Source organism: Meles meles, chromosome 21 (assembly GCF_922984935.1).
Source record: "Meles meles chromosome 21, mMelMel3.1 paternal haplotype, whole genome shotgun sequence".
In the NCBI taxonomy this organism is placed as follows: Eukaryota; Metazoa; Chordata; class Mammalia; order Carnivora; family Mustelidae; genus Meles; species Meles meles.
Genome location: NC_060086.1, coordinates 32,357,508 through 32,379,830, shown reverse-complemented (window position 1 = coordinate 32,379,830; position 22,323 = coordinate 32,357,508). Strand labels below are relative to the sequence as shown.

The 22,323-nt window shown below is 44.5% G+C and overlaps 1 protein-coding gene across 2 annotated transcripts in view; it reads left to right on the top strand.

Moving 5' to 3' along the window:
• The window catches only part of RRN3 (RRN3 homolog, RNA polymerase I transcription factor), a 29,257-nt gene extending 7,917 nt beyond the window's left edge, over nucleotides 1-21,340 (top strand). The window contains exons 4-18 of one of the 2 annotated variants that reach the window (XM_045993882.1): nucleotides 1,200-1,289; nucleotides 1,401-1,530; nucleotides 1,955-2,014; nucleotides 2,382-2,445; nucleotides 3,533-3,602; nucleotides 6,458-6,556; nucleotides 8,752-8,844; nucleotides 9,794-9,932; nucleotides 11,373-11,503; nucleotides 12,509-12,639; nucleotides 13,558-13,742; nucleotides 15,866-15,974; nucleotides 17,646-17,798; nucleotides 18,763-18,850; nucleotides 19,489-21,340. In XM_045993882.1, the coding sequence (XP_045849838.1) occupies nucleotides 1,200-1,289; nucleotides 1,401-1,530; nucleotides 1,955-2,014; nucleotides 2,382-2,445; nucleotides 3,533-3,602; nucleotides 6,458-6,556; nucleotides 8,752-8,844; nucleotides 9,794-9,932; nucleotides 11,373-11,503; nucleotides 12,509-12,639; nucleotides 13,558-13,742; nucleotides 15,866-15,974; nucleotides 17,646-17,798; nucleotides 18,763-18,850; nucleotides 19,489-19,650 (1,704 nt within the window). In that variant the 3' untranslated portion in view covers nucleotides 19,651-21,340. Of the gene's footprint in view, nucleotides 1-1,199; nucleotides 1,290-1,400; nucleotides 1,531-1,954; nucleotides 2,015-2,381; nucleotides 2,446-3,532; nucleotides 3,603-6,457; nucleotides 6,557-8,751; nucleotides 8,845-9,793; nucleotides 9,933-11,372; nucleotides 11,504-12,508; nucleotides 12,640-13,557; nucleotides 13,743-15,865; nucleotides 15,975-17,645; nucleotides 17,799-18,762; nucleotides 18,911-19,488 lie in introns of both variants that reach the window. The other variant, XM_045993881.1, reaches the window with a different exon arrangement.
• Nucleotides 21,341-22,323: the final 983 nt, after the last annotated feature.

Below are 22,323 nucleotides of genomic sequence, written 5' to 3'. Positions count from 1 at the left end.
TGCATATGAATTCATACAAACAATATATTTTATATTTACCTAACCAATAACATACTTTATACATGGCTTGTTTTCTTTTAGCGGTTTTTCCCATGTTACTAGAAGTTATTAATGATGAACAGTTATCTTCTTGCCTAAAAAATGCAGGCTCCCATGCTGAGCAGGGAGCCCGATGCAGGGCTTGACCCCAGGACCCTGGGATTATGACCTGAGCGGAAGGCAGACGCTTAACCAACTGAGCCACCCAGGCGCCCTGACACTTTTTTTGAGAGAGAGTGAGTTGGGGGAGAGAACATGCACGAGCCAGGAGAGGGGGCAGGGAGAGAGAAATTCTTAAGCAAGCTCTATGCTCAGTGCAGAGCCTGACGTGGGACTTGATCTTAACAATACTGAAATCATGACCTGAGCCGAAATCAAGGGTCAGACGCTTAACCACCTGAACCACCCAGGTGCCCTATATGTAACAGATCTGAATATATACATACATATATATATATATATATATATATATATATATATTTTTTTTTTTTTTTAAACACTTATTTATTTGACAGAGAGAGAGGGGAAGCAGGCTCCCTGCTGAACAGAGAGCCGGATGTGGGGCTCGATCCCAGGACCCTGAGATCATGACCTGAGCCTAAGGCAGAAGCTTAACCCACTGAGCCACCCAGGCACCCCTGGATCTGAATATATTTAAGGCTAGTTATAGGTTGGCTTGAGAAAAAGTTACATGTATTGACATCTCTAATTATTAGCTTAGACTGAATGTTAACATGTTCACACATCAGCATGAATATAGAGAAAATTGAGGTAACTGTTGGTCCTTGTGGTGTGATAGCAAATTTGAATTTGCTATCATCATTCTGCAGTTTGAAAAATTCTCATGTGTCAACATTTGAGGTGTTTCCTCTTAGGGCAGACAGAAGCAGTCAGAATGAAATATTGCCTTTAATCTCTTTCCTGTGTGTCAGAGTTCCTGTGTTACTTTTTTTAAAACAGGGGAAGGTTTTGTATCGTCCTTCTGTTTCAATACAAACTAAGAAATTTTCGGTTCAATTTTGGCTTCAGTGCAAGTTTGTGACTTTTTTCTCCTAACTTAAATATTATTGGCAGGTGCTTGGTGCAAGATAGGTATCATCTTTTCAGTTATTTTAGAGGATTTTGTGATTTTGACAGGACTTTTCTTTGTTTGCCTTCAGGATGACCAGATCATTAACTGGCTGTTAGAATTCCGTTCTTCCGTCATGTCCTTGACTAAAGAATTTGAGCAGCTGATCAGTATTCTGTTGGTAAGTTGGCCACTTATGTCATTGACTAGTTTGTGATTTAGTACTTTGAAAACAGAACACATTGTATCAGTAAAATGTTTCTTTTCTGTTTCTCTCCCTCCCACTCCCTAGAGACTGCCGTGGTTGAATAGAAGTCAGACGGTGGTGGAGGAGTATTTGGCTTTTCTTGGTAATCTTGTATCCGCGCAGACTGTCTTCCTTAGACCGTGTCTCAGCATGATTGTTTCTCATTTTGTACCTCGTAAGTGGTGCTTTGCTTTCTTTGCTTTTTCATTTTTTAAAATACCTCTTTATTAAGATACTACCCTCTTAGAACCCTGTGGGGATTGTACCAACATGGAAAGTTCTGAGATGCATATTGGCAGCAGTTTTGGTACATGTCTGTTCCCTGTAAGGATTTCTGTGGATGCATCTAGATTTGTTCCTGTGATTTCTTTTTTTTTTTTAATGTTGTAATTTGCTTTAGTGAGATTCTCAGTAAGTGTTAAAAGTCAGAAATTTTTAGCTTTAACTGTAAAGTTACTTGACTTTTTTTTTCTTCTTTCGACTGCAAATTCAATCATTGTGCTAAGTTTGGACAATGGAAAAATCACTTTTTTGCATAGCTGTTGATTGTTTAGGTTGGTGACACAAAGAATGACATATTTTGTTTTTCCCCTCAAAAGCCCGAGTGGTCATTAAGGAAGGTGACGTCGATGTTTCAGATTCTGATGATGAAGATGATAGTAAGTATAAAAAGGACTAAAGCGAGGGATTCCTCCTGTGTCTGGGAGAATCATGCTGAAGGATAAAGTATAGAGCGACTCCAGGATTTATTCTAATGCTTCGACTGTAACAGAGGACCACCTTTGATAGACTCTTTTTTGTTCCATTCAGCATCACATTAATCAGTTGCCCTTAGCGCATTACTTACATCAGCAATCCACTTGGTCTTCATTGATGGTTGGTTCTGGAGAAATATCTTAAATTTAATATTTTGCTAATAAATGATTCAGTTTTGGTTAGCAGGTGTTTTTAGCTAAAAAAAAAAAAAGTAATTTTTTGGTTTTCAATTTTATCTTAACGCTCATACTCTCACTTTTCTCCTTATAGATCTTCCTGCCAATTTTGACACATGTCACAGAGCCTTGCAAATAATAGCGAGATATGTCCCCTCGTGAGTATACTTTTGCTACTTATTTTGATCATGGTCTTTAAGTCTCAAGAAAATGGTAATCAGTTAGTAGGGACTTACTGTGTTCATAACATCAAAACTCAAGTTGTATGGTACATGTTTTTTATCTTGTTGATAGAACATTCCACAAAATGGCATTTTAGGTCTCTCTTCATTGTCTGTATTTCAATTATTTAAAAATTAATTTAAGAATTAAGGACTTAATTTAAAATTAAATTCTTAAAGCTTGTGTGCATATTTTCCTCCAAATTTTGTATAGTGGTTGAAATTTTGTTTTTATCTTCAACAAGATGTGATATCCAAAAATTTTCAGTGAACAACCCATGTGTGTTGTGTCATTCCATATAAATAAAAATTGCAGTTCTAATTTTGTATGTTGATTATATTTTAAAAAAAATTTTTTTTCTAAGGATTTATTTTATTTCAGAGAGGGAGAGCCTCAGCAGGGGGAGGACAGAGGGCGAGGGAAAGAATCTCATACAGACGGTCCTCTGAGTGCAGAGCCTTACGTCAGGCTCCATCCTACAACCCTGAGATTGTGACCTGAGGTGAAATCAAGAGTCGGTTGCTTAACCAGCTGAGCCACCCAGGCACCCCATATTTGCATTTTTAAAAAGTTACAGTTCTAAAAAAAAGCTTGGGTTTCTTTTGGAAGGGTGGACTTCAAGTTCCCCCTGTAAGTTTATTATTTGCTAACTTAAAAAAAAATACTGAAGATGATACTTCTTTCTCCTTTTTAAAGTAAGATATGTGGGAAAGCACTACAGAGGGAAACATTTAGATTTTAAACTGAAGCTCTGTTGCTTTTGTAGGAAAAAGAATCCCCCTTTGATTTGCCATTGATATCAAAGTCAATAGGAGGCTGTTTCCCGCTAAGTTAATGTAGATCTTCACTGAAGCTATGTGTTTGTTTCAAATTCCGATTATTTGAAGTAGTTAGTGACCATTTGCCTCCTGCATCCATATTTGCTCTTAGAATGGAAATGTCACCTTCCAAAAAGTCCAGTTAACATGGATTGATCTTTAAATTTTTTAATTTTTTAATTTTTAATTTTTATTTTTTAAATAGGACACCGTGGTTTCTTATGCCAATACTGGTGGAAAAATTTCCATTTGTTCGAAAATCAGAAAGAACACTGGTAAGAAATCTTTTCATGGGGAAAATAATGGAAAAGTTATAATTTAGTTTTAGGTGATGTTACTTTTTTTTCTCAGCAGTTGTCTTCCAGATTAAACTCAAGACTAAGAATTTGACTCCGATTCCTTTCTTAGGAACTCACTGAGGATCCCCAGTCCCTTTTTCCCTTATGCAAGTCAGGGGAAGAGTCCATTTCAGAAATATCTGAATAGGCTTAGTGATAATATAGATAAAAATTACTAGAAGGTAATAGTTTATACATTACCAATTGTAAACAAGCCTTATTTGAACATGAAGGCAGAACTGTCTATGGATGAATTTTTCTTAAGTTTTGTGTAATATTTAGATGACCTGTGGTTTTTAATAATGACTAATGTATAGTGGTTTCCTACTAAGCATGCTTATTTTTCCTAAATAAGGTATTATATGTATTAAATACGGAGTTAATAAGTTTTGCTAATGTTTGTGATAGTCTATTTCAAGTGGCATATTATAATTGTATCTCTTATGACTATTGATGTAAAAGTCCTCAACAACCCACTAGAAAATGGCGTTTAGCAATATAAAGAGTTAATGTACTATGACCAAGTGAAATTTATGCTGGGAATGCATGGTTCATTTAATACCTGTTAAAATCTGTTAATAAAACACACCATGTCAGTAGAATAGATGATAGGAACCACATGATCATTTTCGTAGATTCACAAAAGCATTTGAGGAACACCAGAACCCTTTCATGACAAAAATAGAAGGCAGCTTTTTCAACAGGTCACATCCCACTCAATGGTGAATGAGTGAGAACTTTCCCCTAAGATAAGGAACAGAACAAGGATGTCTGCTTTTGCCTCTTCTGTTCAGTATTGTACTAGAGGTTCTGGCAAGGGCACGTAGGAAAAGGAAAAGACATCCAGATTGGAAAGGAAGAAGTAAAAAATGCCTGTATTTACAGATGACGTGATCCTACATTTAGAAAAATCCTGAGGAATTCTCAAAGCACTATTAGAACTCAGATGAGTTCAACCTGGTTATAGAATATAAGATCGGGGCACCTGGGTGGCTCAGTCAGTTAAAGCCTCTGCCTTCAGCTTGGGTCATGGTCCCAGGGTCTTGGGATTGAGCCTCGCATCAGGCTCTCTGCTCAGCGGGGAGCCTGCTTCCTTTCCTCTCTCTCTGCCTGCCTCTCTGCCTACTTGTGATCTCTGTCAAATAAATAAATAAAAATCTTAAAAAAAAAAAAAGAATACAAGATCAATATACAAAAGCCAGTAGTACAAGATAATTTAATGGGGCAAACAAGTCTTTTCCACAGATGGTTGTGGGACAAGCCGAAGTCTACGTGAAAGAATGAAGCAGGGCCCCCCTCACATGATAAACAAAAATGATCTCAGAGTGGATGAAAGACCTAACTGTAAGCTAAAAAAAGGGCTCTTGGTAAGAACACATAGATGAGCTTTTTTGTGAGCTGGGATTAGGCAGCAGTTTCCAGATAGGATGCCCAAAACACGAGAGCCACAGAAAACCAGACCAATTCGACTTCCTTACAGCTAGCCCACTCTGCTTCATGGACCCCTTCCAGAGAGTGAAAGCCCAAAACTAGGAGAACATACTTGCAAGTCGTATAGTGGAGAAGGAGTAATCTAGAATATATGAAGCACTCTTCAATATCTTGATAATAAAAAGGCAGATAACTCAAAAAATGGGCACACGATATGAGCAGGTATTTGTCCAGAATTGATAACGCTGATGGTCAATGCACAAAAGGAAAAAAGCTCAACATCGCTAGCCATCAGGGAAAGGCAAGACGAAACCATAACAAGGTCCCACTTCACACCCCCTGGGATGGCTGTACTTAGAGGGACAGACAGTAACAAGTGGTGGTGAGGATGTGGAGAAGCCAGAACCCTCCCTTGTTCCCTTGCTGGTGAGAGTGGGGAATGGTTGGTGCCCGAAGTGCTTCGGGAAGGCGTCTAGACTGTCCCTCAGAAAGGTTGAACAGAGAATTGCCGTAGGACTTAGCATTGCCACTGCTAGGTGTCTAACCAGCAGAAAATGTACGTCTACACAGCACTTTACAAGAATATTCAGAAGCAGGATTATCTCTGATAGCCAGAATATGGGAACAACCAAATATTCACGGGCCAGTACATCAACAAAATGTGTTGTATGTATGCGGTGAGTATTACTTGGCAATAAAGCAGAGTGGTTTACTTGCTACGAAGTGAGTGAATCTTGAAAACATGCTAACACCTCACATAGCAGAAGATCGTGCTTCTAGCATGTCTAGAATAGGCAGATCCTTGGAAAGTCGATCAGTGGTTCCTTAGGGCTTGGGAGGACGTACACTACCGAAAATGCCCTGTCCTTTTCAGGTGATAGAAGTGTTATAAATCAGTTGTAGGGACAGTTGCACAAACTCTGAATATACCGGATGCTGTTGAGTTGTACGCTGTAGATGAGTGATGCATATCTCAACAAACCTGTTTTTAAAAATGCTGTAGAGGTATACAGATTACAGATTTAATTAACGGTGTGCTGGGGGGCGCCTGGCTGGCTCATCGGTGGAGCGTGCAGCTCTTGAGCTCAGGGTTGTGAGTTTGAGCTCCACGTTGGGTGTAGAGATTACTGAAAAATAAATTTTTAATAAAATCACCCTCCTCAAACAAATTTAATTTACTGAGGGGTAATTAGATTAATTAGACTGAACATTGTGTTGATGGAGAAACCGTATAGTTTCTGTGTTGCTGAATAGTTTGTTTTTTTTTCTGTTTAATTGAAACTAAAGATTGTGTGATTAATGTTTTCTTAAGTCATTATGAAATATCCTCTGTTGAAACGTTTTGTCTTTTTATGTTTTAGGAATGTTATGTTCATAACTTACTAAGGATTAGTGTATATTTCCCAACCTTGAGGCATGAAATTCTGGAGCTTGTGATTGAGAAGCTACTCAAGTTGGATGTAAGTATTTGATAATCGGTTTTTCTCATTGATTTTCATTTATTAAATACGTAGTCATAGTACGTGAAACAGTAGTAGCAATGATGGAGAAGGATCCACATTTCTACCTTTGATTTCTTTGAATATTTCTGGAGCTTGGTGGATGTGCTGGGTTTTAGAGATGGTCCCATCTCTCCTGGTCAGGAAACAAGGCATTAGATGGCCACAGCCATGTGAAAGTACAGTCGTAGTAAATGCTGTGACTGGAACACACAGTCGTTCCGTGCTGGAAAACCCAATACCTTGCGAAGGGGTGAGGAAGGCATTCCTAAGGAAGCGATGTTGAATTCTTAGACCCTTTTTTAAAGAGGCCTACTGTGGGGTGCAGTGAGAATGAAGGAAAGTCATGGATGCTAGTGACGGGGGAGAAAGGGCAAACTGGTCCTTGAGACTGGGCTGGAAGTGGGGAAGTAGAGGGTAAGAGAGCGCTTGCTCCCTGGGGAGTAGAGTCGGTGTGAGCAGTAAGGAGACGTCAGGAGGAGGTTGGGAGAAGAAGAGTTCCTCTGTGGATGGATTGAGGGGCAGCCAGGCGCCAGATGGAAGATGGCTAGCAAGCAGTGGTAGCGGTGAGGAGGGGCCAGGGCGCACTGTGCTGTGGTGCTGGTGACGTGGGAGACAGGAAGTGTGGTGCCGAGGGGGAGGGAAGGCCAGGGCAGACACCTGCGGGGATCTGGAAGGAGGAAGGGTTTGGTCAGAGGTGTGAGCTACTACTGATGATTTTAAGGAGGCTGAACAGAGCCAAAGTCCTTGGAGTTGGTGACTAGGGAGTCTGTTGCCGTGTCCCTGGAGGGGGAAGCTGCGTTTCGGGGGGGGGCGGTGTGTGTGGTGGTCGAGTGGGGCTGTTGGAGGCCTTGGTGAGGGTGTCGGAGGGGATGGAGCTGGGCTGTTGGGAGGGCGTGAGGTCTGGGGACTGCGGGGCTGTGAGTGCTGGAGGAGAGCCCCGGTACCATGGCGAGGACCAGGCAGCAGTGCAGCAGGCCCGGGAAGAGCTGGAGGAAGGTGGGCAGGCTGGTGCGCGGCTCACTGGGCGGAAAGCTGTCTGGCCCACTGCGTGTGTCACCTGTAGAGTCTTCCCAGGGGTCGTACTGGGCAACGGTGGAGAGCACATTTAGAAAGAAGGTCGGTTGGAGAGAAAAAAAGCAAGATTTGAATGTTGTGTGAAACAAGGTGTCTGAACGACTGTATCCCAAAGTGACTATTGAGTTATTAAAATTGACTTGCATTTTGTCATTTTTCTGCTCAGCTGATGGATGATATGCTTCTTGTACAACATGTAAGAGTTGGGATGCATGTTGGGTTTGTGGAAGCTGATTTAGACCAGCACACTGCATTTCGTAATGATTTTATGGAAGTATGTAGTGAAGGGGGTTTGATTTGTAGTCTCAAATTCCTTGGTGACCCAGGCCAGTTTGTAGGTTTGCACCATAATCGTATATTGAGTCACGGTATCAGAAGGGGTGCTCATGTGGACTCCTTTAAAGTGTGTATGTCACGGGCGCCTGGGCGGCTCAGTCGGTGAAGCGTCTGCCTTCCCGGGGTCCTGGGATCGAGCCTCATGTCTTCTCCCTTTTCCTCTGCCTGCTGCTCTGCCTACTTGTGCGGTCTCTCTGTCAAATAAAGAAATAAAGTCTTTCTTTTTTTTTTTTTTTGTATGTATAGCAGATGAATTTCCAGTACCCAAATAAAGTACTTGTATTTTTTTTTTAAAGGAAGAGAAGGAGCAAGTTGCGGGGGGGCAGGGTGCAGAGGGAGGGAGAGAGACTCTCATGCAGGCTCCACATTGAGTAGAGACCAATGTGGGGCTCGATCTCACAACCCTGAGATCACACCCTGAGCCGAAACCAAGAGTTAGATGCTTAACCAACCGACTGAACCACGCAGGCACCCCAAAGTAATTGTATTTTTTATTTTAATTTATTTTATTTTTTAAGATACTGTTTGAGAGCATGAGAGAGAGCAAGCATGGGAACAGGGTAGGGGGATAAGGGGAGAGGGAGAGGGAGAAGCAGGTTCCCTGCTGAGTAGGGAGCCCTGTCCCAAGACCTGAGATCAGGACGTAAGCTGAAAGCAGACGCCCAACTGACTGAGCCGCCCGGGCACCCCTGAAGTAGTTGTATTTTCACTGCCATCATTTTTTCCTCTTTGTCATAATGCAGGTGAATGCATCCCGGCAGGATATTGAGGATGCTGAAGAAGCGGCCGTTCAGACTAGCAGTGGGCCAGACGCCACCGAAGGACTCTTCAGTATGGTCAGTGTCCCACAGGGTGGGTGGGGGTGGCTAACGGCCTCATCTTCTCCAAGGCTTTAGGTTAAAACAGTTGTTCAGCGAACTTGAAAGTGAGGTTGGAGTGAGTGGCTGCCGTCAGGTTGCTTACTGTCCAGTAGACTTCGTTTATTTCCAAGGCTTTGAATGTGGGAGTGGTGAAATAGGTTTCATTTTTGTTCTCAGTTTGTGTTTTCTGTTGTTTCTGTTTTTTTGTTTTTTGTTTTGTAAACCACATATTGTTTGTGAAGGAGTGATATGTAGGAAAGCATACAGGTGTGATTTCCCTATTTTATAAGTCTCAGGCCTTAACGCAGTACTTCTCTGCCTGGGGCCAGGCTTACTGGAGGAGGAGGGCTTGAGAGGGGCATTTAGGTCACTAGGGACAAAGGGCGTGAAGAAGCAGGAAAGGGCAGGGGAGGGAACTAAGCGAGAGTTCGCTCCCAGTGGGAGAACAGCTGCAGCATGATGACCCCAGCTCCCGTGTGGATCCCAGCTCGAAGCCGGGGAGACAGCCTCCTGTGACCCCTTGTCAGCTGGGCATTTCAGCTGGGGAGGGGAGGAAGGCGTGCAAGGGCTGTTCTCCAGAGAACCGGCGCTCCCAGCAGCTGGGGCACGGGTGCCCTGTCTTGGGAGAGGAGACCTGGCACCAGCAGGGCCCAGCACAGTGGGTCCCAGGAGCTCGGGGAAAGCTGCGGTGCTCACATGGCCTTGCTCCAGGCGGGCCTTGCCGGTGACTCTTCGGCTGGGCTCGGAATCTTTAGAATGCCACCAAGGGTCCCGGTCACACCTTTGGTGAGGAGCCTCTGCCCGGAGGGGGGAGCTGTGTCTTCTCTTCGTTTTATCTTTTAAAGGAAATAATCAGGGCTGAGAATTTTCCCTCTTACCTCTTTTACTCCAGTTTTTAATGTCAGTTTGTCCTTTATCTTCAAAGGATGAGGATGAAGACACTGAACATGATGCCAAGGCTGACCTGCAAGGGCTCGATCACATGGTGCATCCGGTAGCCGAGCGCCTGGACATCCTGCTGTCTTTGCTGCTGTCCTATCTCAAGGACGTCTGCTTTGTAGATGGTAATGACCCACCCTCGTCACAGTAGCCACATGTGACCGCGGCAGCGCCCCTAGCTGCATGCTGTGTGTTTCTCCTACGTGACCCAGTCCTCCTAGAGGTCCTGTACAAATCACCGTTTCAAGTATGAGGAAAGGAAGGCTTAGGGAGATCCCGTGACTGCCGGTGTGACACAGCTTGAGAATGGTGGGACCGGATTCGGGCTCAGCTGTATTTGTCTTCAAAGCCCGATGGTTTCACTGACCGTCGTAGTTGGGGATGATTCCTGGAGTTTGGTCAGTTTTAGGTGGAGATCAAAGCACACTCGAGTTGTTCAGGACGTGTGGGAGTAGCGCACGTCGATACAGGGTTGGTGTTAGGGATTGAGTTTGGGGGTGTAGTGCTGTGTTGTGTTGGAACGATCGGGGCACTTCTTGCCATTCTGGAACTTTGTGCATCTGGAGGCTTTGCCATGGAAACAGGTTTCTTCATTTGCATTGTGAAGATGAGAGAATGATAGTTGGCCACGCAGAATAATTTCTAGGACTGGAATCTGAGTTGACTGTATTATTATTTTAATTTTTTTGTTGTTATAGAGTTGAGAGAAAATTTGGAAACTAGGAAAGGATTTAAAAAGACAATTTAAATGTCTGCATTTGTACTATTCAGAGAACCATCATTAGTATTTTGATCTATGTTTTTCATGTTAGCATGTGGATATTTAGGAGTGTGCTTTTCAGTGGGTTTGGGGCTCGTGCTACACACAGTGATCATAATCTGCCCTTTTCCCCTGCTGTGAACATTTTCTCTGATCATTTGCTATCCTTCTAGGTTGCTGTTGATTGTGTGGATTTAACTGGTCTCTTATTTTTTTCTCCCTCCTCCCTCTTTTTTTTTTTTTTTAAGATTTTATTTATTTATTGGAAAGAGAGAGTGAGCAAGAGAGGTGAGGGGATAGAACAGAGGGAGGAGGAGAAGCAGCCTCCCCTCTGAGCAGGGAGCCTGATGGAGGGCTCGATCCCAGGATTCTAGGATCATGACCTAAACCGAAGGCAGACACTGCACTGACTGAGCCAGCCAGGTGCCGTCCCCCATTGTTTTTTTGCCATTATAAATGTGTAGTGAATATCCTGTGTGTGTCTGGTAGTGCACCTGTGATCAATTTCTAGCAGCGGAATTAGTGGATCAAAGGGTTCTGCTACATAAATAGTAAAATTGCCCTTTAGAAGGGCTTCCTATTTATGGCATCAGAGCGGTGTGTGAGGGGAGGGCCTGCTTCATTGTCGGTGCCGGATTAGTATAGTCATGAAGGAAAATCTGTGCAAAATAAAAATGGCATTTTGTTAAAATCATAGCTTAGTGGATGATGTTTCTTAATGGTATTTTATTTTTAGAAATTTGGTAAACGAAAGTGGCAGCTTAAAAATGATGTGTAAGGCTGAAATGCGAAATTGTCTCTTTAGGCAAGGTAGAAACCAACAGAACAAAGGATCTGTACCGAGATCTCATAACCATCTTCGACAAACTCCTGTTGCCCACCCACGCCTCCTGCCATGTACAGTTTTTCATGTTTTACCTCTGCAGTTTTAAACTGGTGAGTACTGTCAGCATGGTCTTACGTATTTTATTCTTGCCCGTGATTTTCCCTTAAAAACTGGGGGTGGCGGTGGGGGGAGTTGGGAGGGGACACAGGAGGTGAACTTTTCTTTTTCTTGAGCTCAGTTTTCTGGTCCTAGGCTAGGTGCTCCGAAAGTGGCATTCTGTGTTTGCTCCACTAGGCGGCGCCCTTCCCTCATTCCAGCCCTGGCTAAAATCCCCGCGGATCTTTAACTGTTTCTGTCCTCATTCTCAGTTGATCCTAACTAGCCCCAGACAACGCCTAAATCCAGAGTTTTAAAACTTTAGGCATTGGCTTTCTGTTTTGGGGGAAAAAAAAAAAGGAAATATGGATGACTGTTCCTTTGCCACTGTTTTGTAGCTTTCTAGAAGGGTCAGGAGAGTACTGGGCGTGCATAAGAAGGTTAAATTCTTTGCCCTAAAGTATGTATTAGTAGCTTTTGAAGAGAGCTATTTGGGAGAAGTTGGAGTTTGTGCCTTTTGTTTAAAAAAAAAAGCTTTAGTCTTTTTCCTGTGATGAGCATAATTAGTCGAACACTGTCCTTGAATCTGTGTCTGTGTTTCTGGGTAAGGTCAGTACGTGTGGCCAGAGACTGGGAGAGGACTTGGCACTGTGACGGGCCTGCTGCACGGTTCCCCCGCCAGTGTGGCTTGTCCCTGCTTTCCATTTCTGGCCAAATGGCGGGATCAGTTGCAGATTCCAGGGCCCTGTCACTGAGCCTATGAAATCTGTAGGGTTGCATCTAAATTTCAGCTCATTTGGGAAACTTTTTTAAGGCTGGGGAACGTCTTTAGTTTTTAATACTATTATCTCAGAATGCTGTAAGATTAAGAACCTTGAGAGCTGCGTATAGTCTTCATCTAGCGGTATGGTAGAGAGACTAGCACTGCCCCTATGGCTGAGTTACAGTCTTAGGGTTCCGACAGCCAGAGATTTCTTCAGTGTTAAAAAAGATTAGAGCAATACCTTCTCTTTTTATAGGGATTCGCAGAAGCATTTTTGGAACATCTCTGGAAAAAATTGCAGGATCCAAATAATCCTGCCATCATCAGGCAAGCTGCTGGAAATTATATTGGAAGCTTTTTGGCAAGAGCTAAATTTATTCCTCTTATGTAAGTAACCTAATTTTCCAAGTGCTTTTTCATGTCATGCTTTAAAAAGATTATAGCATTGTCTTAAGTCAGAGAAATACCTGCTCTAATTTTTGTCTGCCTTTAAAGTGAAAAAAAATCTATTCCCCCATTCTGTGTAAGATGTTTACATTTCCAAAAGGCAATTTAAGAATAAAATGTCTCCTTTACATATAAAGCCTCATATGGAAAGCTTCTGTCCTCTGTTTTGCATGGTTACACTTGAACATGAAGCCCCATTTGTCTTCATAGATACCGTACAGTGTTTGTATACTGTTTTGATTCTTTTTATAGGTTTGTCATTTTTCATTTGCATTCCGAATCAGTTGTATCTTAAAGCTGAAGAAAAAACTCTTTTAAAGGTAATAGAAAGATCTGTTTAGGAGGCCACTTCTGGGCATAATTCTTCCAGTGATGTATTTGGGCCAGTCCCTGACAACTGAAAGCCATCTGTCCACTCTACCCTACACCGTAGGCCACAGGACTCCATCAGAACCCCATAGGGAAGGGCGGAGTCAGTCACACAGTCTCTTCCTTGTAAGACATTGCTAAGCGTGCCCTTTTGTGTGGCCGTATTGCTCTGAGAGGGCAGGGAGGCCATCGGAGGAGTCCTTCAGAGTCCATAAGGAGACACAGTCCATCCCTCGGGGCCACGGGCAGCTTTAGGGGCCTGTTCTTGCTAGAAAGTTGCAAGTTCTACCTTAGAATTGAAAAGCTGTCTTCCTGCCCGCCTATCCTCTTCCTTCCTTTGTTTGCTGCTTCTCTGTTCCCACGGGTAATAGACGAAGAAGCCTGCAGACTGACTGTTCTTTGCATGTAGTGAGGCAGTTGTATGTTTTTACGTCACTCTTGGTTTTGTGTGAAGCAAGTGAAGTTGACTTGGGTTTTTCTTGTCCCTAGTACCGTAAAATCGTGCCTGGATCTTTTGCTTAACTGGCTGCACGGATACCTTAATAACCAGGACTCAGGAGCAAAGGCATTTTGTGATGTTGCTCTTCATGGACCATTTTATTCGGCCTGCCAAGCTGTGTTCTACACTTTTGTTTTTAGACACAAGCAGCTTTTAAGTGGAAACCTGAAAGAAGGTCAGTGATGTGGGATTGATGGGAGTGAGCTGGATTGTTCTGGAATACTGGCAGTCTTGAGAAGGGGGTTCGTTTCTTTTCTGAGAACTTGATGAAAACTGTGGGGTCAGAATACTGCCCGTGCACTTCAGCTTTGGCACAGAATTTCAAGCAGCCCTTAGACCCCTAATGCCGTAAAGGCCCCTGTTGAACAGAAAACGGATTGGCGGTGGGGTACCTCTGTTTTAGAGGGTGACATCTAGGCCGATTGTGAGCTGTGAGGGGGCTCTTCCTCAGGGGCGAGGCCCAGCTCAGTGCTTCCTGCTGGTCCTCGGGCCGGCCGGGGAGGGCGGGCGTCGTTACCCCCCTCCCAGGGGGACTCTAAGCAGACGCAGGATATTTATTGGCAGGATTAGATGAATATGATTCTGAAGCTTGGGGTCATAACAGTCAGGTTGCTTTGTCTAGGGACTTAACCGGTAACCTACCAGTTTGCAGTTTTGCTAATTTCTAAGAGTTGCATATAATTAAAATCTACCAGATGAAGTTTATCAGGTTAGTGTGATAAGAACAGTACCAGTTAAGTCTGTTTAAATGGTTTTTTTATTGGCATGAGTAACTCAAATGGTTTAATAGGCTGTTTCCTCTAAACCTCAAAATCTGGCATCCGGGGCTGGGTCTCCGGTTGTTGTGGGGCTGTCGTGGGCATGTTAGAGTGGTTAACACCCTCTGGCCACTACATGCTAGTAGCACCCCCGGGCCCTGCCCAGACTGTCTGTTGTGACAGCTGAAACTCTCCAGACACTGCCACAAGTCCTCTTGGGGGCACAGCGGTCTTGAGGGTTGAGAACCACAGCTCGGAACTGAAACTTGTATGTGTTACATTGTATTATTTACTCATATCCTGTTACTTCTCAAAAGGTTACAGCTAGTTGTATAAACTAGGAGTAGGACAAGGTTTTAGCCCAACTTAAGCAAAGTATCTGCTTTTTTGGGTATAAATAAATGGTAAGACTCTTGGTTAAAGAGCATGTTCTTGTAAGCCATGACAGTGCCTCATTTTTAGTTATTTTTATCAGGATATTGATCAAAGATGGGCCACCTGGCTGGCTCAGTCAGAAGACCGTGTGACTCTTGATCTCGGGGTTGTGAGTTTGAGCCCCACGTTGGGTGTAGAGATTACTTAAATAAATAAAACTTAAAGAAATACATTAAAGAATTATCTAAAAAAATTTGCTTAAACACAAGTTGGTTTGCTTGCAAGGTGTCTTTTACTAATAGAGGAGAGAATTCTGTGTATCTGTTCTAGGAGAGTGAGGTCTACTTGTACCTCCGTAGTTTCCTTGTAAGCCGAAAAACAGCGGTCACACACACGAGTAACCTCAGCTTCACTGGTAATTTCAGATGTGCAGCAGGTCGTGGGTCTTGCTGTTCGTTTGCTCTCGTCGGATCGGCATACGTGTCTGTCTGACGAAGTCGGGAAGGAGGAACACCAGATCGTAGTCACTACCTCTCGGGAGTAGAGACCGCACTTGTTGCCTTAGCTCCGTACTGACTTTGTGATTAACTGAGATCAGATCACACGGTTTTTTTTTTCTCTACAAACTCAGAATATCCTGTTCACAAATACCTGAATTCCAAATTGTCATCAAAGTTTATAGCCCACTAGGGATGTGCGCTTACTTCCGGGTCTTTGAACAAATACACTGTTTTCGGGGTGCCTGGGTGGCTCAGTGGGTTAAAGCCTCTGCCTTTCGCTCAGGTCATGATCCCAGGGTCCTGGGATCGAGCCCTGCGTCGGGCTCTCTGCTTGGCAGGGAGCCTGCTTCCTCCTCTCTCTCTCTCTGGCTGCCTCTCTCCCTACTTGTGATCTCTATCTGTCAAATAAATAAATAAAATCTTTAAAAAAAAAAATACACTGTTTTCGTTAGAAAAGTTGACTTAGTCACAAGTGGGTGTGGTTCGGCCTGGTGACATTCTGGGGGCTCTGCGTGTGTGACTGCGTGGCTCTCACTTACTTGAACCATTTCTGTAAGTGACTTGGTGGGAAATATTTCTGGTGTGTGAAGTACTCCGTGCTGCTTCAGGGTATTTCGACTGTTAAGTTTGTGCGTTTTAACAAATGTGTTGTTTTTAAATCAAAGGTTTGAGATACCTTCAAAGTCTGAATTTTGAACGTATAGTGATGAGTCAGCTAAATCCTCTGAAGATTTGTCTGCCTTCAGTAGTGAACTTTTTTGCTGCAATCACAAGGTAAGTTACTTACACTTTATGGGTGGGAATTATTTAAGAATAAGTTTATGTTAGTATCAGTATTGTACAGTTCCACTACATTTCTGTGAAATTAGTAAAATTAGTCACTATAAAACACATAAAAACCTGTAACCCCATCATTTTAGGAATTATTGCTGTTAAGCTTTTGTTTTTATGCTTCGATACTACCGGAAGTTGCTAGTGCTTTGTGTTCAGAGATGACAATTCAGCGGAGGCCTCAGTGCTTTGAAATGAGTAAGGCAACCAGTAAGCGGAGAGGTGCAGACCAAAGTTGTTTCTGTGGGTAATTAATACACAGAGACCGGCCGCGGGAGGGGTACGCAGCAGCCAGAGGTAGGCTGGCGGGCGACTGTCCCGTCAGGCCGTGTGCGGCGGGGGCTGGCTCCCTGCGCACCTGGAGGCACGTCACGCAGGATTCCCTGCGTCCTCCCAGTCCTGGTTGTAGTGCTAAGTCCTGTTTCAAACGGGGACAGTGGCGCACCGGGGAGACGGGCCGACCTGTGAGAAGGGGCTCCCCGGTGGCCAAGCCGGTGCACGAACGCAGGCGGTCTAGCATTATTCCCCGGGTGATTCTGCTTTGTGTACCCAGTGAGTTGGGGACTTCGAGCCCTTGATCCGGGTGTTCAGGGTAGGATCATAGCTTAGACTCTTCAACACGCAAGGGGCTGTTCTGTGAGAAGACGAAGATAATTCTTCATCCCTTAGTCCCTTAGACCACCTGCTGCTCTTACTCAATAATCTTATTTTTTCCTCTGCTGGGCTTGTAGTTCAAGGTGTTCTGTCTCCTGAGATCTCAGAAATGATAACAGAATCAAGGAAAGGAACAGACGACAAGCAGGAGCACGGCAGAGGGCGGTGTGAACAGTCCCAGCACAGTGCAGGGAGATAGGAGGCAGCGGATGACGAGCAGCAGAGGCAGGAGCTGCTAGAGTGTTCATGGCGGGGAGCAGGCTGTGCGAGAGGCTGCGGGTCTGGGGTCCGGAGTGAGGCCGAGAGCAAGAGCTGGGCCCGGAGGTCTGTGTCAAACTGATGCGGCGTCCTGTGGCTGCTGCTTTCGCTTCCCTAATGGGATGGGGATTCCTGTGGACCCATAACTTGCATTTGATTTGATCTGCTGAGTCTTGTTCTGTCCGTTTGTTTTTAATCGATCGTTTGTTGGGATTTAGGCCATTATTTTTTCAGAATTGGGGGCGGCAGCTTAGGGCCCTCATTACAGGCATGTCCGGTGGAGCCCTCACCTCAGTGGCCAGGTCTCTCCCTCAGCTACCACTGTCCTCGGAGCACCCCCTTTCCGCCAGCCTCCTCGTTCTCTTACAGATCACAGACGTCACTTAGACAGTTTACAGCGTCTTGCAGACCGTAAGAGTCCTCCCTCAAACACATCGATTTTTAGTGAGTTGTGCGTACCCTAAGCCTGCCGGCGGTGTAAAGCGGTGACCACGCCTTCCTGCTCCACGGCAGGTGCGCACCCAGCAGGCCTTTAAGCTGCACCCTAAAAGCCTCGCTTCCTTTTTCACGTGTTTTTTTTCTTGCACGTGTTCTGTGTGACAGCATCTTTGAGGTCAGCCTGGTTGTCACACAGACAGGCACCTGCATGCAGACTCACCCGCGAGGTTAACTCTTGGTCCGTGTCTCGGCTCTGTTCGGCAGGAAGTACCAGCTGGTCTTCTGCTACACCATCATCGAGAGGAACAATCGCCAGATGCTGCCGGTCATTCGAAACACGGCGGGCGGGGACTCGGTGCAGACCTGCACAAATCCGCTTGACACCTTCTTCCCCTTCGATCCTTGTGTGCTTAAGAGGTAGGACTCTTAGCCTGTGACCAGACGGGGGGCGGGGGCTACTGTATGTGGGACATATATTTGCTGGGGGTTTCTTTGTCGTAAGTGGTGTTCCCACTGTTTATCAGTGGCTCAGGGTCCCCTTCACATGTTTCGGGTCCCCAAGGCAGAGAAGGCCTTTTAGAGGCTGAGGGCTGTGCAGACCTATAGTTCCGGAAGACCCTGGATTGACACCAGACATTTCTCATTTATCTTTTGTTTTTCTGTAAACCAGTTGGTTTCAACCTGAAAGGGACTGGGCATAGAGGTGCCTGGATGGGGAGGGCACTGCCTTTCGTGGCTCAGAATTTTCTGCCAAGCGACTTGTTCCTTCCTCTAGAGAGCACCTTCCCCGCTGTTGCCAAGGATGAACGGCAGCTATGTAGTTTATCTGGGTGGGTGATGGTGAGAAACCTCCAGGCCAGTCTTGAACTTGGCGTTTGTATAAGGAAGCAGGACTTCTGCGTGCTGTGCAGTTTCTCGCTGGCAACACCACATTTAGGACTGTCTGGTCCCCCAAGTCACAGTTGACTGGAGCCACCACGTGGGTCTTTTTTCCCAGACTAATCTTCAATAGATTTACTGTAGGAATATTAAAAAGTGAAATTCCAGAGTAATATAATTTTGTTTTCATTTGGACATATTCTAACTCATTGTCGATCCTGGCAGAGTTGAGAAATAGTTTCACTTGAAAATGAAAATAAAAAGATGGAAAAAAGAAAATGAAAAGATGAGAAACAGTAGCTGAATACGCCTTCTGAGTCGATGAAGCTTTACAGACTGGGAACCCCGTTATGCACGGTCCTGACATCCAGTATTTTTTGGCACGACAGTCATTTGAGCCATAGTTTTTATTTTGGGAGCGGATCCTGTGAGAAAAGAGCCAGACAAATCTGACCTTTAGTGTGGCGTTGAACGTGATTTTGAAATTGACCTCTGTCCACAGGTCGAAGAAATTCATCGATCCTCTTTATCAGATCTGGGAAGACTTGAGCGCAGAAGAGCTTCAGGACTTGAAGAAACCCGTGAAACAGGTAAATCTGCGACTCAGCACCCTGGGACGCTCCGGCACGGTTACAGACCACAATCAAACGGTAAACAGCAACTTCACACTTAAAAAACACATTTTGTTCATTCCGCCTTTGCAAAAATCCAAACTCAGGTTATATGCTTCTTAAGAAAAGAATTTTTTCGTTTTTTGATGGATGTTTAAACTAGACACATGGTAAGTGGACTTTGGGAAGTAAAGGTTAATCAGCTCAGCAAATTCCCATCTTCGCCAAGTAACAATCTCAAATTTACTTCGTAAGTAGTCATTGGAAAGCTCTTTTTTTTGTTTGTTTTTAGCTTGGGTTGGGGAGGGGGGTCGTTCCTTCACTCGTTCGCACTGTGTTAGGTACAGGGGTGAGGACACTGAGCAAGAAAGACCTGTGCCACCTGCCCTCTGTGAGCTTAAAATCTGTTCCCAAACATCAGACCTAACGAGTAGTTACGACATGTGACGGACAGTTGTGTGGGTGGTCGGTAATGAAAAAGTGCACGTCAGGGGAAGCTTCCAGAATTAAGATACGTTTCTTTACTTTCCTCTTTCCAGAAGTGGCACGTTCCTGAGAGGAACTCTTGAAATTTCACACCGCCCTGGTGTTCTACTGACAATCTGTTCTTTCTACAGGAGGTGGTGGAAGATGAGGATGATGATTTTTTGAAAGGTGAAGCTGGGATCACTCCAAGCTCCTTTGACACGCATTTCCGAAGTCCCTCGAGCAGTGTGGGCTCCCCTCCCGTGTTATACCTGCCAGACCAGTCCCCTGTGATCGCAAGGATTTGTGATTGAGACGGGCATTCCGCCCTGTCATGCCCTTCAGTACCAGGGCTCACCCTGTTTGGACTAGAGTGAGGACATGCCTCCGGCATCTTACTTACAAAGTAGACCTACTCGACTATCTGAACGGACGTGGTTTTTTTTCTTTTGTACTCCCCTCCAGACGGAAAAGACTGGATATCATGTGCAATATTTTAGAATGGAGTTGATGATAAATGTCGAAGACTTGGCTGTTTAATGTATATTTTATTTCTGTTACAGCTTTCGGACATCATTGTGAAATTTCTAATACTGGGAATAGCCTGTTTTAACCAATTGCATTTTTCATACAGGTTTTGTCTGAGCCGTAGTCACAAGCCTGTGTTGATCTGATTTCTTTTCAGTGAAAAAATGCTCTATGTAGATGCTATTTAGTGTCTTTAAAATGATTTACTTTGGACACATTGTTGCCCCTCAGCGGGAACTGGATCTATGTGTTGGGATTTCAGTAGGGTGTAGGGGGGAACGGGAGGAAGGTGCGGAGGTGGCCAGAGCTGGTCCCTGAGGCTGGAGCTGGCAGGGAAGATTCCCCAGGGACTTTGGGGACCAGTGAAATCCTAGAGAGAAGAGACGGAGGATTTAGGGAAACAGACGCAGACAAATCATAAATCATAAAGAAATAGAGTTCGGGGTAAATGGAATTCCCATGCATGGAGAGTGGGGTTGGACTTTCATAAAACACAGCACCTGACATTTTACCCTGGGGTTCCCAGGAGCTATTAAAATGGAAACTACTCATTTGTAGTGCAATGTTACTTGGATTTTTTTTTTCTTTCTTTTTTTTGAACTAGAATCAGTTGGTCATTTTGAGAATTTCTCTGTGCTAACGGGGCGGAGAAAGGGGAGCTTGGGTCATCTGGTGGAATGGTTTCGCTAGCAACAAAAGACCAAGGTCACAGCTCCGGCTTCTGTCTCCTGGCTGCTCGTATCGTGGATTTCAGCTCAGTGAGATCTTCCTCTGGGGAGGCTCTTTTTGTACTTTTATAACTAAACACTGAGAGCAAGGAGCCGACGCAACCTCACTTTATGACGCGTGTGCGGCCACTGCTAGATACGTTCTGTAGCCTGTGCGTGTTCCGGCTCCGTTCCTTATTTGTGAACTTGTTTGTTACTTGTGAAAATGGACATCTCTAAACATATTTATTTTTCTGCCACTTTTCCTATTATTTAAAGGCAAGCGATATTTTCTTGATCACAAATATTTTGTAATGAAATACTTTCTCTTTCCTAGGGCTTTGTATGCTCTTGTATAATTATATTGATGGCAATGTAGAGTAAATATGTTTTTGGAAAACAAATTTTTATGGGTTTAAAAAGTTTTGGATATTGCAGATTTTCTTTTGGTGACTTGGTGGGAAGTGATTCGAGAACCTTTGGGTTCTCTGTTCCTTTTACTGCTGGCAAAATGGTGGGGTTTTTGTACCCTGGGTAAATGAGTGCATGAAAATGTGTCCCTATGAGGTAACGGTAAGTGGGCCTTTGTGGGTTGAGAAGTTTTAATGTAGTTAAGGCTATCTTATAAATAAATGTTTAATTTCAAAGGAGTTGGAGGGAAAAAAATATTGTGGAAATGAAACAATGGCATGGTTAATCTGGACCTTTGGTTTTTACTCCAGTAAAGGAGTCAAGGGTGGTACCCAATAAAGAGGCTTCTAACACTGAAGTCATGGTTTCTGTGCTTTTTACTGGTCTCTGGTAAAGCTTCGGGAGAGACTGCAGCTGAGCCCTTACTCCGTCAGAGGCAGAAGTCACGCCACAGTGGCTGCGGGTGCTGGGAGGCAAGGTACATGCTGGGGAGGAGAATGACTTCCAGGAGCAGCCAATGTGTCAGGGACTCCGTGAGCACGCCCAGCCGCCAGAGCCCCCCCCCCCGCCCCCCCAGGCCTGAACGGGTTGCAGCAAAACAAACACTTACTTGAAAAATGCACATGCTTTAAAGGAACATCTACTGGGGGGGGGGGGGGGGAAATTGGGAAATTCCCTTGGGAATTCTAGATAAAGGATTTTCTATTCCTCTTACTGAAAAGTAGGCCTTCGTTGGGGGTAGGAGTTCCAAGGTGTGTCCTGTTGTCTGTCTGCTATGGTCGGCTCTTCCTTAATGAGAAGTGGTGAATTAGTACAAGTGTGAAAGGGCCAGGGACTTCTCAAGTGTCACGGATAACAATTGGCGTTTCTCTAGCCAGCTGTGTGACCTTGAACAAGTCTGAGCTCCACTTGGAGCTATAAGGAGAACGTAACTATTAGCGACCATAGGGTTGTGAGGATTCAGTGAAAACGCATGGAAAGGCAGTAGCTGTTGGGCTGCCTGGCGAGAAGGTCGTCGTTAAGCAGGAGGTACGTCCATGGCAAGGTCTTTCCAAGGCAAGGGTAACGTTCATTCCGTCCACACTGGTTGCCTCCTTGGTACCAGCTGAGGAGGTCTCACCTGGAGAGGCGCGGCCAGCGTTTGCCACCTGCCAGGCATTGGTTCTTAGTTTTGGTCCTAGAATCCCCCTGGGAGCTTTGAAAAGCTAAGGCGGCGGAATTCAAATGCCATCCCAACAGTTTGCTCTGTGAGGTGGCTCTTCATCTCACCACTGTTTCATAAAGTTGCCTTCTGGTAACGGTAATGTGGAGTTGGGTCTGTTTAAGGAGCATTTCCAAATT